Here is a 14,664-nt window from a genome sequence, read left to right on the forward strand (position 1 = left end):
ACCTCCTGGCCAGTTGGTGCCAGGAGGACATAGATTCATATAGATGTTAGGGACATGCTTTGACAGTTCAAAGCAGGCCACCACACCGGGAACATCTTCCGGGTGACAGCTGCCCAGATGGCCTGGCAGGGGCACACATAGCAGTAGTGCTGCACAAAGGCCAACTCTGCAGCCACTGCCCACTGGCAACTGGCCCAGAGAGGCAGATGCCTCAACTGGCTGTGCAGTCCCCATCCGGGTCTGGCAGGTGCACAGCAGGTCACAGCCAGGCAGCAGCCCCCACTGCCAGACTGCTGCAGTGGGTAGAGTGTGCAGGGAACTCTCAGGGCTGCTTCAGCAGTCCAGCTGGCACAAGGGGTAGTGTCCGCAGGTACCAATTGGCTGGGCCCCAGAAGCTCCTGAGAGTGAGTAGCCCTGAGCTACTTGACAGGGCAGCTTTTTGTACTGATGGGGCCAAGACAGGACAGCTTTTTATACTGCCTGGGACAGTACAGGTGCTGGCCCCGGGCTCTAGCTCCCCCTGGCTGCAGATCCAGGAAGGGCCAGGCAGGATTATTTTGCCCCAAGTGGCACAATTTGCCCCACAGCAAAGTGCATGTCTGGGCACATGTGTTGAGGCAAAAAGCCCCAGCTCAAATTTCCACTGCTTCTATTTTTGCTGCTGGAAGTACACATGCCTGCATGTGTCAACCCGCCCAATGAGGCCAGGATTTCACCAGTGAATAGAGATGAGAGAAGAGAAAAAGTGAGACATGCTAATGCTCAAGTTGAGCAAGAGCAAAAAACTAAAAGTATGACATATACCAAATGGATTCTAACAGATGGTCCCTACTTAACTGCTCAGACTATGAGTAAAACTCAGCCCCACCATACATCCACCTAGGATTGTATTCAGTCCCATTAAACTTTTCTTTGTTTCAATTAAAGTTATCCATGATGCCCTTCACAAAAAATCCTGGCTTTATTAGCAATCTCCCAAAATCTAATTTTAATGTGATTATTTTCTGTATTAGTTTTCTGTATTAGAACCAAAATTAATCCTCTGCCATGGAATGTTATCCATTTTCTTTTCATAGTAATGTGCCACTGGAGTGACTAAAAGTATTTTGGGCTCAGGGCAAATAGGGAGGTGGATGAATGTTATAAACAAATATTTTAGGGTAAGCTTGTTTAAAAATGCAGTTTTGTTTTGAGCTATGTGCTAAACTACTGGAGGAAAATCAGAGCATTTGACACTAAATTAATCAGATAAAGCTTTAGGCTAAAAAAATAGAGAGAGTGCATAATGGGAAAATACTATTCATCTCTATAGACCAATTGTTTATATTTGCCAGGGCTGTCAGCAAGACCTTTTAAAAAGTATTCTCATGATTTTGTTTATGAGTCTGTGAAGACCAACAGTAATGACTGTACTGACATTATCATTGCTTGTAATTTTTCCCCCTTAATTGCACCCTATCTGCATACATGAGAAATGATTCACATAACCACACTTCCATCTGACAATAGGAGAAGAAAAATACTACACGTGGTGTTGGAAAATTAGAAAATATTTCCTATGATGAAAATCCCAGGGAGTAAAGAAATCTCTAGCCTTTACAATGCTGCATAAAATAAAAAGAAAATACTGTGTAGCTGCATGCTTTACATATGAGATGTGCTTGTTTAACTCAACAACATATTTCTGTTCTCATTCAAAATTATATTTTTATACATTTGCCTCAGTTTTCACAAACATTACACAATTTAAAGAGACTGTGACATGCAGGAGCCCATTATTCCTTTCCTAACACAGCTCTGAATCAAGAGGAATTCTACCAAACCATATGGAATTAGTTGCACTGGTAAATGATGTTCTCAGCTTAGCCTAAATTTAGTAAAGACTCCTGGTGGAAGGCAGGATGATTCATGAAGATGTGGAGAGCACTGCAGTCAATCATACTCATCTGTGTGCCGTTTGAAAGAAAGTAGTACATATTTCCCTGAAAGAGGGGTGGCAAATCATGTTCCACTGAGGCCACTGTTGCTAGCAGGCACGAGCCAGGCACCTTCTACAAATACTGACATGTAAGGTTTCCCTTTTCCTTCACATAAGTCTTGAGAGCAGAGGGGTTTTCCATTGCTATTTCCAGTTTCCAGCAGGTATGTCTGCAAGACCAAATTTATTACCTTTGAATTGTTCCATTTTTTGGTGGCTAATACCTGAACCCGTATTTCCATAGGTCAATCCATCAAACTGCCCAGCAAGCTATCTTGCCTATGGTACTTTTCATTCTCATTTGTGGAGAGAAAGTGAAAGGAAATTGGCTGACTTGTATAGTATGCTTCAGTTAATTTCTGGCTATAAAAATTTGGTTAGAAAATCCTGTGGAATAAAAATACCACAACAAAGCACTTTACATACCAGTGTGTATGAGCTTTTAGTTCTCCCTTTTCCTTCTTTAGTAAAAATTACTGAATCCTATTTCTGTGGTTTCCAGCCTAATGAGGAAGTGATATTGTAATGTGCTTACCCTTTTTTGCTAAGGGACTGGTTTACTCATCTCAGATGCTCACTGTTTAAATATCCAGACACTGATGAGTAATCCCGGATCATGTTCACATAAAGTGCTTACTTCTTGAACAGTCTTGTCCATTAACTGCTTCCTCTCAAATAAACAAACAGATGAAAGAACCCTCTGATTTACATTTCCCTAGCAAGAAACACAAACAAGTTCTAATCCAAGAAGAAGTTTAGGAGAAATAAAATGGTGGTGAGAGTCATACTATATATCAGGGGTGTCAAACGTATGGCCTACAAGCTGGATCCACGTTACCAGCAGGCTATGGAATGTGGGGCATGACTAGCAGTGGGAAGGGCCTGCCACATAATCTGTTGTCCTGGGACCCTCTTGGACATGGCATTCAGTGGTAGAGAGGTGAGTGAGGGCTGTGTTGCTATAGCCCCACTCACCCTGCAGCTTCTTAGCTTACTGATATGGACACCACCTCTGCCACAGCAGGCAGCCGCCTGGCCTGTGGCCACTTGCCACACTATCATTGTATGGCATGCTGCCAGCAAAAGTTAAGGTTTGGACTAGCACAATCTTTTGTCCCTAAAAGTCATCCTATCAGTTCATGGCTGTTGGTAGAATAATATGTGAAAGTCTATGACATTGCTGTTGTTTTTGGTTTATTTGTTCAGTGAATAAAGGACAACAGTCCCTGACCCAGTTGTTTCAAAACATCATTTACATTTGAATTTAAAATGCTTTAGGATTTAAAAAAGAAATGTGAATGTTGTATCAGACTTCAGGTTTGGCACATCCTATGTCTGACTGTTAGCTCATTGTTTACTTATTAACAGGGCACTGGGACAGCTGAGTCCTGGGAAGCGTTTTGGAGAAATAGCCACCCATGGAAAAGGAAAAACAGAGTTGTTTTGTTTTTGGGGGTGTAGAACAATTGAGTCTCCAGATGTTGACAGCTAAATGTGAATAAAAAGAGCCCAAGCATCTGATATAATGATGACAACGCTTAGATTTTTCTCTCTGCTCCCTACAAAGGAGCATTTTAAAGTCCCTTGGAGACAGAGGGAAGAAGATATGCATAAAACGCTTTCCTGCTCTATGTTGTGCAAGACATTAACATTAGAGGACTATATTCACTCTGATCCTTTACAGGGGAATGCCATGATGTCATGCATAGTGGGCAGGATTCTGTGAGAAAGTATTATCAGATGTCTTCTGAATAAAACATCAGTGGCGAGGCAGCAAACAAGTGGCGAGGAAAATGCCTTGTTCAATGAAGCACTTAAATATGTTTGATATCTTTACCAAATTGATTCTGTTTAAGACAAACTGGTTCAAATTTTAAACCATTTCAATATGTAGCCTATGTACATAAATAATTGGTCCAATATTTAAACTAGTTTGTTGTGCTTTTTTTTTAACGAGTTCCTTACATAAATCTAAATGGCTTTGAAATCAGTTCCAAAGCTGAATTGATTCAAAATGCATTTATTGCTGACTGGTGATTGGTCTTGATGGCTTGGCCAGCAGTGCAATGTGATACTATGTGGGAGGTTAGGGTTCAAGACCAGCAGGGAGATTCTTGCACCTCTGACTGTCAGAGGCTAGAATTTTTGTAAGGGCAAAATTTTTATTCCATGGGGAGCACCCAAATTCATGCAGCCCCTAGTGTCAGGCCTCAAAGTAGTAGAGTAACTTCAAAGACAGTATTACAGCTTCTACTTCAAACAAAGGAAAGTCCAGTTTGCATGTTGCTATCAATTCATAGTTTCCACTGCAAAAGATCTTATGTTTCAGCTTTACTTATGTGAAAGATCATCATGGAAAAATAATAAAAATTGGTATGTTAAAGCTATGCCAAATATAAGACACATTTATCATACTGTCGAGGATATTTAGAACCACATGTGTTTCAACAGGCTTGCTGAAATTAATTTTCTCTCATACCTGCAACAAGTATAGTGCTCAAACAATTCACATATCTTCTATTGGTAAAAAAAAGAAGCAGCAGCAGCCTTTTTTAAGGCATTGGTATTTATGTAACAGGGAAACATACTGTTTTAAAATACAGTGATTCTTCAAAGCCTAAATCAGAGAGGGAGTGATAAAGTGGCCATAATCAATACTTTGTGGTAGATTCTCTACACTTGAGCTCTTCTGCCTTCATTCCCTGGTGCAGAAGGTGGATCAGGGATGGGAAGGAAGTGTCTGGAGTATATGGCACTCCAATTAACCCAGCTGGCAATCAGTCCCCTACCCCTCCTCTCCACCCCACTCTCACCAAGCTGTCCTACTCACCTGTGTGAGTAAACGTCCATCCTCTGCAGAAACCTCATCTATCCTCAAGCAGAGCCACCCTCTGCTACTCTTCCCTGAGATTCAGGCACAGGCAGTCAAGAACCTGTCTTATACTCCCTGCGGCTCCCAACACCTGGCAAAGCAGCAGTCAGTAGAGCAGCCAGCATCTATCTTCCCTTCATGTAAGAAGAGGCAGATAAAATAATCCTGTACACCAAGTAGACCCAACAGGACTAGGGATACACAGCTATACAACATGCCATCAAGTACAAAATAACAATCATGTCTTCAAGTTAATATTGTGCATCCTTACCCTGCGATGTTAGCCATCGAGCTTAGAGCATCATATCCTTGAGCAATAGTGACTCGAGGAACTTGGTCCATTGCCAAGACTGTGGCTTTGCGTTGGGCAAGTTTGTCTAGGAGGTCCGGGTTCTGAGCAGGGTAAATGAAGCTGACAAGTGTTGCGTTTTCTTTGAGCAAAATGGCTTCGTGCACTCCCAGCTCTTCATTAAAACATGGGGCTCGTACCTTAATTAGATATGAAGGATACCATATTTTACTGCTTTAATTAAACAAGTTCAATATGAGGACTTCAGTGGCTGCTAATTTTAATTTAATATGAAATGCAGTTTTTAAAAGTCAACTAAAACACATGAAATACCTTTCCTAACGCTAACCCCCTGTGCCATATGGTGTCCTATTGTCTCCCTAAGTAGCGGATCCTGATGCATGATTACAGCCTTAGATTCGATTTTAGTAAAAAAAAATGGTTTTCAAGGCTCTTCAATTTATTTGGGCCCACGGGCTGAATCTGGACTGCAAGGCTTCTTGCCACCCAGGCAATCCACCTCCAGGGTTGGAGTGGCAGCTTGTCAGACCACAGTTCAAGCCCTTGCTTCTTGGGCAGCTCCAGTTTAAATGAATTTATATCAAATGATCTTATCCCACTGATTAAGTAGTGATTTAAGGTCTGGACATAAGACATACTTGCATTGGTTTAATACACCAGTATGAATTGCACCAGGATTCAGAGCAGAAAGACAACCAGCTTATCCCAATATAACAAATCGTTATTATGGCACCTTACTAGTAGTTAGAGGGTAAGCCAGTAGCAGTCTGCTTATATTAACAGCTTCCCTGGGGTAACTTGTGGACAACACTACAGTGGTATACTTTTACTTCTGATCCATAGAGAGGCAATTTTCCTTTGGATTGAGTGTAGGGCTTTTGTTGGTTACCCAATCCCCATTTAAAATTATATAAAGGCCAACTGCACTAGTGTAAACATGTTCTATACAAAGGCCTATTAATTGGGATGGAATAGAACGCAATCTTCGACAGAATAACTTAGGATGTATATGGAGCAAAATCTCTTTGGGAACATAAAGAGATGTTCCCCCCCCGACATATGATACATTAAGTCATTAATGATGCACTTAAAGCTGTTGGTTTTCTGAAAACGTATGAAGTTATACTTCTTTTCTATATGATTTAATGGCAGACGTAAGTTTTTATACTTCTATAATTTTATTTTTATTCTCATTTTTTGTTGGAATCTCTCTCACCTAATATTTGTGTCCTGCCATCAAAATAAATATATGGTTCATGTCATATGCTAAACTTGCCTTTAAAACAATATCTGAGCCAAATACAGTTTTCATATCATTGATTACTGCTCCAGCCTCTTTGTATTGCTCGTCAGAGAATTTTGCTTCTTTGCCAGCTCCATGTTCCACTTGTACATTAAAGCCCTGTTTAACTAAGATCTGGACACCAGCAGGAGAGACTGCCACTCGCTTCTCATTTTTGTATGTTTCTTTGGGGATACCGACAACCAGATCCTTGTAGTGAAATCCTAAGTAAAAATCAAGAAAAAATATGATTTTCTCTGATGCATATAAAATTTTATGTATAGGAGATTTTCAAAAGCACAAAGGACATTTCAATATTTAAATTCCAGTAGAGGTGAATGTAACTAGAATGCCTGATTCCATTAGGCACCTCTGAAATTTCCGCCCTATGAAATCCCAGGATTATTCATTTAAGTCTTTATGCACATGAAGAGTCCTTACACACAGAAATAGTCCAATTGGTTGACTGCAGTGGGACTATTTACATGAGGAAGAATGACAGGATTGGGCCCTATATTTCTGTAAATAACAGAGAATAACCAGAGAAAACATTTCACTATTACACTTTGTACAGTGTATCTTTCCACAGCCAGCTCACATGGTCACACAAATGCATTCATGAATGCCAAAAGAATAACAAATTAAAGTCTGGTTTATAAAAGCCTTGGCTGGAATACTGCTTATACAAGTTTTCATGCTGTTTACCCTGAAAAAGGTGTAGAACTGACCACAATTAAGTGACAACCTCAATTCCACTCATTCATGAGCTGGGAAAACCGAAGATGATACCACAGGGTTAGGAAAGGAAGCTCTGTTTTTACTGGCTTCACTTGTGAATAAACTGTGCTTGTTAAGAGAGATGAAGGCATTTTAATAAATAGTCTAAGCCAGGAGTGTAAAACTTACATCCTGCATCTGGCTCACAGAGTCATGTTGTGTGGCCCCTGGTAGAGAGGCCATAAATTTGGAGGTGGAGCAAGCGGGGGTGAGGCTTACCACAGAAATCTGGGACACAGAGCCCTGCTGGGCATGTGTGTCACCAGCAGGGTGTAAGCAATGACTGTGTTATCTGCTGCCACCTCCACTCACCCCACCATGTCCAGATCTGTCCCTGGGCATGGAGTGAGTTTGACACCCCTTGTCTAAGCAACATTTGTGTAGATGTTTAAGGACCTGATCCTGCAAGGATTCACAGCAATAGTTGAAAGTGAACTGTGAATGTTTTCAGGTTCAGGCCCAAAACTATTTTTCATACAGGAGCTTAGCCCCTGCAATCTAAGTAGAGTTTTTCATGGCTCCAATGAAACTGGATTGGGCTCTTTAAGAATTGCATTCATCTCTGCACTGAGGGCCAGCACCAATGCCCATGGTTTACTTGAGTGCCTGTTATATGCCTTTAAGAGTAGGTTTTAGAAATGCATCAAACGTTGGCTTGCTTACAATGGTTAATATGGAACAAGTCACTGAAATGTTATCACCATCATTTTACTGTACACCAATTGCACAAGCTTCAGCACCTGTTTACCTAAACCTACATTGTCAGCTCAGTGCCAGAGAGCATTCCACATGTGGCTACACAGACAAGACTGATGCACATGGCCAGGATATTTCTATTCAGACCATGCTAAACAGAGCAAGTCAATGCTGATGTATGCATGGTATCAGTGCTAACTTGTACACAAGCTGGGAATGACTATACAAACTTTACCCCTAAACAAAAGAAAGCAACAGCTAGTACTTATAATGTTATAAAGCAAGAAAGTGTTAAGGGGAGTTTACTAGAGAACATAATAGATCTGTCCTGGAAATGCTTCACATGAGAACCATGTGAATAGCTGCAGGTTTTACATCATTGGGCTCTTAAAAAAATGCCTTTTTCTGATTAATTCAGAAAACAGCTTTTAATGGTCATGTATTACAGACAAAGTATGTGCTTGCTTAAATAAAATTAAACTGGAAGAGTGTGTAGCTTCACAATGAAAGAATATTTACAATTAAACCAAAATACTGACAAGATTTAGAATCAGAAAATTACGGCTGGAAGGGACCTCAGAAGGCCATCTAGTCCAACTCCCTGCTCAAAGCAGAAGCATCCCCAACTAGCCAGAGCCATCCCTAGGGGTGTGCAGGGCCCAGGGCATATCAGTGCATGTGGGGCTGGGGCGGTGCACACCAGAGCAGGGGTGGGAGGGGGGAGTGGCCAGAGCATGGAGCCGGCGGTGTGCAGCGGTTGCAGTGGGGCCTGTACAGCACTGTCCATGGAGCCCCCCAAAGCGCGGGGCCCAGGGCAGTCACCCCAATTCGCACCCCCCCACAAGGGACAGCCCTGCAACTAGCATTACATAAGAAAGCAGCTTGACCCAAAAGCTAACATAAAAACTATATCCTCCTCAACTTACTAAAGCAAGCTTTCCATTGGTTAAATGGTGCTATTAGCCACACTTTTTAGCAAGTGGTGGTAAGCAAGATACCCCATTCCAGGAGCAATTATTTTCCAGACACCCTCTGATTCACAAGTGGTTCTTTCTGTAGTGAGGACAGTAATATATCACTGGCAGTAAGTTACTTCCCTCAACCTTACAAATTCAGGTAAGTGAGCGCAATGGCAAGTACACGTAATCACAATGGAACAAAGACTCTGCCTATTCCCAACCCACTTAATTTGGAGAGGAAGTAGAGAGAGAGGTTATCCCCACATGGTTAGACCCAAGATCTAGGCAGTTCATGTAGATCCATAAAGGTTCTCACTCTGGCTATTCCAAATCATACTCTAGTCTATAGGCTTGATGGAACTACAGAGCTGAGTAAAGAGCAGCATTTGACCCTTGTTGGTTCCTGTGTGCTGGACTGTACATAATTAGGAACACAGGCCTGGAAGAGACCTGCTAGGTCACTAAACATAGCCCTTGGCAATTGTAGGTACCATGGCATACAATCCCTTTCTTAAGCTAATAAAGCTCCATCTTAAAAATATTAAGGTGTTTTGCCCCTACAGGTCTTTGTTCCAGATTTCCCATGAGGCCTCCAACTCCCTTTGTCTGTCCTTGTTTTGGGCAGAACTGGTTTATGTCTCCCCTTATTGTTCTCCCTCATCTTCAGTGTTTCCAGACAGTCTTTGATTGGATGTGAGGTTCAAACAAGTTCACATATGTTTTCTGAATATAATGACTGGATTTATCTCAAGCCATCGCCCATGCCTTCTGCATATGGCCAGACCATGGTTCAGCTCTGTCTTAACTCCTGTGAATCCAGGCAGGCAGCAGCACAAAGAGAGCAGGTCAAAACAGGAACATATAAAACTTTCATAGAAATAATATCTCAATTTCCCATGTTTTCCACAGCAATATTACTTTCCCCCAGAACTGGGATTCCTGGGGGGGAAGGGAGAGGGAGGGCAACCTGGGGGAAGCATGTGTGACACACCTGACCATGGAGAGACATATACTTGAAGTAGTCCAAACTCTGTTACAATTTGGAGAGCTTCAAATCAGGGCATTTCAGGCCATAGACAACCATACAGCCCCCAAATGTATCCTTCTACCAGCATGCTTCAGAATGGCCACAATGGCATGCAGTGGCATGTTCTTCAGCCATGAGTGGGGGAGGTAGGCAACAGAATGGGCAGACAGTCAATGAATGCACTCTCGTGTACTCAGCGCCTCTGGTTTCCCAATTCTAAGAGCCAAAAGCCATGCAAAGAATCATTTTCTCTATTCTTGGGAATACCTTGCATGACTCTCAGGCTCTGGTGGCTGCTGAGGATGGCCAAGCACATATAAGTGATCATTGGCTGACTGCTTCATTCTTCCTCTACTCATGCAGGGGGGTGGGAGCAAAGCACTGTAAGATGCAAAAGGACTGAGCAACAGTCAAACACTGTTGTGTTTTGTGAAGCATGCATGTGTAACTAGAAATGTTTCAGAATGAAGCATTTCAAAGCAATTGCTGTTTTTGGAGTGCTTCAGTCATTCTTAGAGCACTTCACAGCCTTTCCATTCCCCATTTAAAGAAGTAGCATCTCCCCTGGGCCCCTACCTCCCACTTAATTGGTGTCAATTCCATAAGAAAAACAGCTCAGGCTCAGTAACGTCTGGCACAAGCTTCTGGCTGGGAATTAAATGCTTACCAATAGGGGTGTGAGAAGCAAGCCCTATTGGATTCGGATTCAGCCTGAATCAGGGACAGTGGTTTGATTGGTTGATTCGGATCACTATCCCTGAAACTGAAGATTCGATGCTAATTTGGAGAATCAGCGATTCAGACTCAGACACAGCTTTATAAGTTTTTTCTACATACCTTGAGGTAGTAGGCCCAGCTCTTGAATGCTGCGATGCTGGGGTACATGAAGCATCCCACAGGAGTGGGGGGGGGCCCCCACATGCTCGGTGGCAAACCCAGAAGTGGATCGGCAGTACTTCCGGTCCACTTCTGGGTCTTCAGGGAGTGCGTTGGGGGGCCCCCCACACCTCCCCGACTCGGTGATTGGCCACAGGGGGACCCCAGGGGCTCCCCCCCCAGACCCAGGAGGTACCAGTCACTGAGACAGCAGGGTGTAGGGGGGCCCCCCTGCATACTCCTCGGCAGACCCAGAAGTGGACTAGAAGTGCTTCTGGTCCACTTCCAGGTCTGCTGCCAAGCGTACTGGGGAGCCCCTCACACTTCTGTGGGATGCTCCATGTGCCCCAGCATTGCAGCATTCACAAACTGCCTGGTACCTAGAGGTATGTAGAAAAAACATTTAAAGCTGTCTCTATGTCCAAGTCTCCAAATCTTTCCGAATCTCTCTGAATAGATTCAGAGGGTTCCAATTCGATTTGGAGAGATTAAAGGGTCCTCTGATTCAATTTGGATTTGGAGATTCAACCACCGAATCGGGTTGAATCTCTGCCGAATTAAATCAGAGACCGAAGCTTTGCACAGCCCTACCTACCAACATAGTTCCTTTTTGAGTCTCACTACCCAAGAGATGTATAGCAAGGATCACAGAGTCTCCACATGCATGGCCTGATTTCCCAAGCCAGAATATACTGATTTGGAGACTGGCTGAGGCCTATTCCCTGACAAACCAGTAGAGAAGACAACTTCAACAGGGGAAAGCCACAGATTTCCTTCTGTGGATCTGTCTCCTCCCCATATATTTTCAAAAGACAATTGGGACCCAACTTATTAACATTTCCTACTAACACATGCGTTAACCTTTAAACATGAGAAACCTACTACTGATTGGGTACTATGTCTATCATACTTTAATAAAAGCAGGCAAGCAGTAAAGTACTAGTCATTTTTGCCATGTCTTAAATTAGCAGGTTTCTCCATGTCAATATTCCAGACTTTATATAACTGATTTCACAGTGTGGAAAGGGCAAATTTTTGCCATTTTTGCCTATCTTCTATAATTCACAGCATCAACTTTCCTTCTATGGTAGACAGGTAAAGACCAGCATCTGGCTCTGTAGCTTTCTTCTTGGGCCTCAAAAAGAAAGCATGATCCTATATCACATGTGGAGATGCAGAATCCCCTGACATGACTTACCACTATTTCCACTGCCTATAAGCAACTCCTATCTGGACAAATTCTATCCCAGAAATGCAATTCCTATGGGCTTTATCTGATGGCAAAATATTATTCTAAAAGTGTTCCTGATATAAACTATGCTGAGAGAGTAACATACCCCACTAACAAAGTTCCAACCTTTGTATGTACATGAAAATCATTCTTCCTGTGGCTACTTTATATGGACATTTTTCTTCATTTCCATTTATTTTAAGATAAGTAAAAGTGTGACACCTTTAGGACCCTGGGGATCCTAATTTCCATAATGTCTTCCTGGAAATTGGCAGCTGTTAGTATGAAGTGCTCAGTGTCTGCAGAAGAAGTCTTTGAAGTAAAAGTGCTCATGGTTTGATGGTTCTCCTCACTGTAGATTGCCAGTTTGAGCACCTGCACACTCCACCCAAGCTTTTATGCTCCCCAGATCCAAGTTTACTGCTGTAATTCACCTCCAAATAGTAGTTCCTTCAGCTCTGTGCTTTAATGCATAGATAACAAAACATACCACATGATGTGTTAATCCTAGTGATGGGCCATAAGCAAAAGAACTGATCTGAATCAAAATTTCACACCTATTCCCATCCATCCCTGCTTGACCCTTTTTTTAGCTTGCCATTTATTTCATATTTGTGCTGTACTGTCACAAGCTGGGGGCTGTGCAAGCTCCTACACAAATGCACTACAGCCTTGTAGATCTGTTGCTGTTTGTGGCCCCAAGCTTCCTGTGTACAAATTCTGTCGTTCAGCCTGAACCTTATATAGCAGGGGTGCTCAACCATAGACCCTCAGGCCAGATTTAGCCCGCAGAGCCACGTCATCCAGACTGCAGGGCTCCCCATAAATTCTAAGATTTGGAGGTGCAGGAGTGGTGGCAGCAGTGGTGGCAGCAACAGGGCCTGATCAGGGTAAGCAAAAGCTGGCTAGTGGCAGTGCAGGGCCTGATCCAGCAGTGCAGGGCTGGCCAGAGGCAGCATGGGGCCCAGTCTGGGAGTGCAGGGTTTGATCCAGCAGCATGGCGTGTAGGCTCATGGGGCCCTATCTGGCATCAGTGTGGAATGGAAACATGCAGGACCTGACCCAGCAGTGCAGGGCAAACCAGAGGCGCACAGGGTCTGATTCTAGCATGTAAGTACCAATACTGCCAGCAGGCCATCTGCACACCATTCCTCTAGCCCATAGGACCAAAAAGTTGAGCACCACTAGTATAAGGTTTTACTATGCAAGACACAACGCACACGCAGACAGTAGATCAATGAATGAGTTTACAAAACTGGCTCAAAGTGTTTAGCATTAGAATACAGTGCTTTCCATCAAGTACTAAAATGAGACAACTTAATTTTGGATTTGGAGTTTGACTTTCAGTGGCACCTCAGACCTCAGTTCCAACTGCATTCCAGAAATCTCCTTTTGAAGAGGAGGAAGGACACCTGATACCCAAAAGTTTGCCCAACAGCAATCCCAACTATATTATACTTTGTGATAGCTTTTACTGGATCAACTATATAGCTGGTCGAGTAGTTAGTAAAAGCTTTCCCAAAGAATCCGTGCTTCTCGTATAACCTCCTTTTTAGTAAGTAACCAAAATTCATACTATAGACATTAGTTACCCACTTAACAATTACACATTTCTTAGGTACAAGTAACATTGTAATAATTTCACTGAATACCATCCTTCCATGATCTTCTACAATAGAAATATATCTTTTCACATTTTTATCTCTTGGCCCAAAGCGTGTTCACAAACTGAGAGACCAGGGACAAGTATACATGTATGTGAATAGCTATGATTATGCTCTCCTTCTGCAGGTGTATGGATAAAAGAAATATTTAACTTAATCCTGGGGTATCTCAGGTGTACACAAAAATCTTCACCAAAATGGCAAGAACTTACAAAATTGAACTAGGTAACTAAACATCACTGAAAATCTTCCATTATCATCCTTCCCTCCACCCTTTTCTTCAGCTTTTTTTGGGGTATTGTTAAACCTCCTCTCCCATCTATATTTGATCTGCCGTGTATATACGGTTGATCTGGAATATTTGCTTTTTAGTAGATTTTTCATCATACATTTTCATTAATTCTCATGCTAAAGACACCACAGGTTCTATTATTTTATTTCCATACAGAACTTGTTAACTAGATTGTGGCTTTATTTCACATTTATATAAAAGTCTTTCCTTCCCAGTATAAATTCTTATGTTAGCTGCTTAAAGGGTTTTAAGTCCTTTGCAACTAGTATTTGAGCCATCCAAATCAAACGCTCCTCCAGAAAATTAAAATTTTCCACAGCTCCACTCAGTCTGGATATAGTTAGCAACATCTTAAACCATATCCTTATGTCATCCCATATTTTAAAGGGATCCTGTCAACTTAGTTTAGGACCAGAATTTGGGTTCTGAACAAAGCATACACACACCACACAAACACAAAAAGGTTATTTCAAAGCTCACTGGGAAAAAAAAGAAATATTTTTTCATAATTTTCTTACAAATCCATTAAAAGCAGATTGATTATTTAGAGATTCTTCTCTAGGGCTTGTGAATACAAACACAATAGCTTGGTACTAATGAATAGCAATTGAAAAGTGAAAATGACTATAAAACAGGCCCATTCTATTTAGTTTCCCAGACTGAAGGGCAAAGAGCAATAAAATACCATAAATAGGGAAAG

General features: G+C 42.2%; 1 protein-coding gene across 2 annotated transcripts in view; it reads right to left on the reverse strand.

The window, feature by feature from the left end:
* Positions 1-632: 632 nt before the first annotated feature.
* LOC112548819 (NAD(P) transhydrogenase, mitochondrial-like) overlaps positions 633-14,664 on the reverse strand; it is a 32,308-nt gene continuing 18,276 nt past the window's right edge. Inside the window, exons 3-5 of one of the 2 annotated variants that reach the window (XM_025195548.1) lie at positions 6,437-6,666; positions 5,122-5,339; positions 633-2,693 (exon numbers count right to left, since the gene is read on the reverse strand). In XM_025195548.1, the coding sequence (XP_025051333.1) occupies positions 2,684-2,693; positions 5,122-5,339; positions 6,437-6,666 (458 nt within the window). In that variant the 3' untranslated portion in view covers positions 633-2,683. Of the gene's footprint in view, positions 4,985-5,121; positions 5,340-6,436; positions 6,667-14,664 lie in introns of both variants that reach the window. The other variant, XM_025195547.1, reaches the window with a different exon arrangement.

This window comes from Alligator sinensis, unplaced genomic scaffold (assembly GCF_000455745.1).
Source record: "Alligator sinensis unplaced genomic scaffold, ASM45574v1 scaffold1572_1, whole genome shotgun sequence".
Classification (NCBI taxonomy): Eukaryota; Metazoa; Chordata; order Crocodylia; family Alligatoridae; genus Alligator; species Alligator sinensis.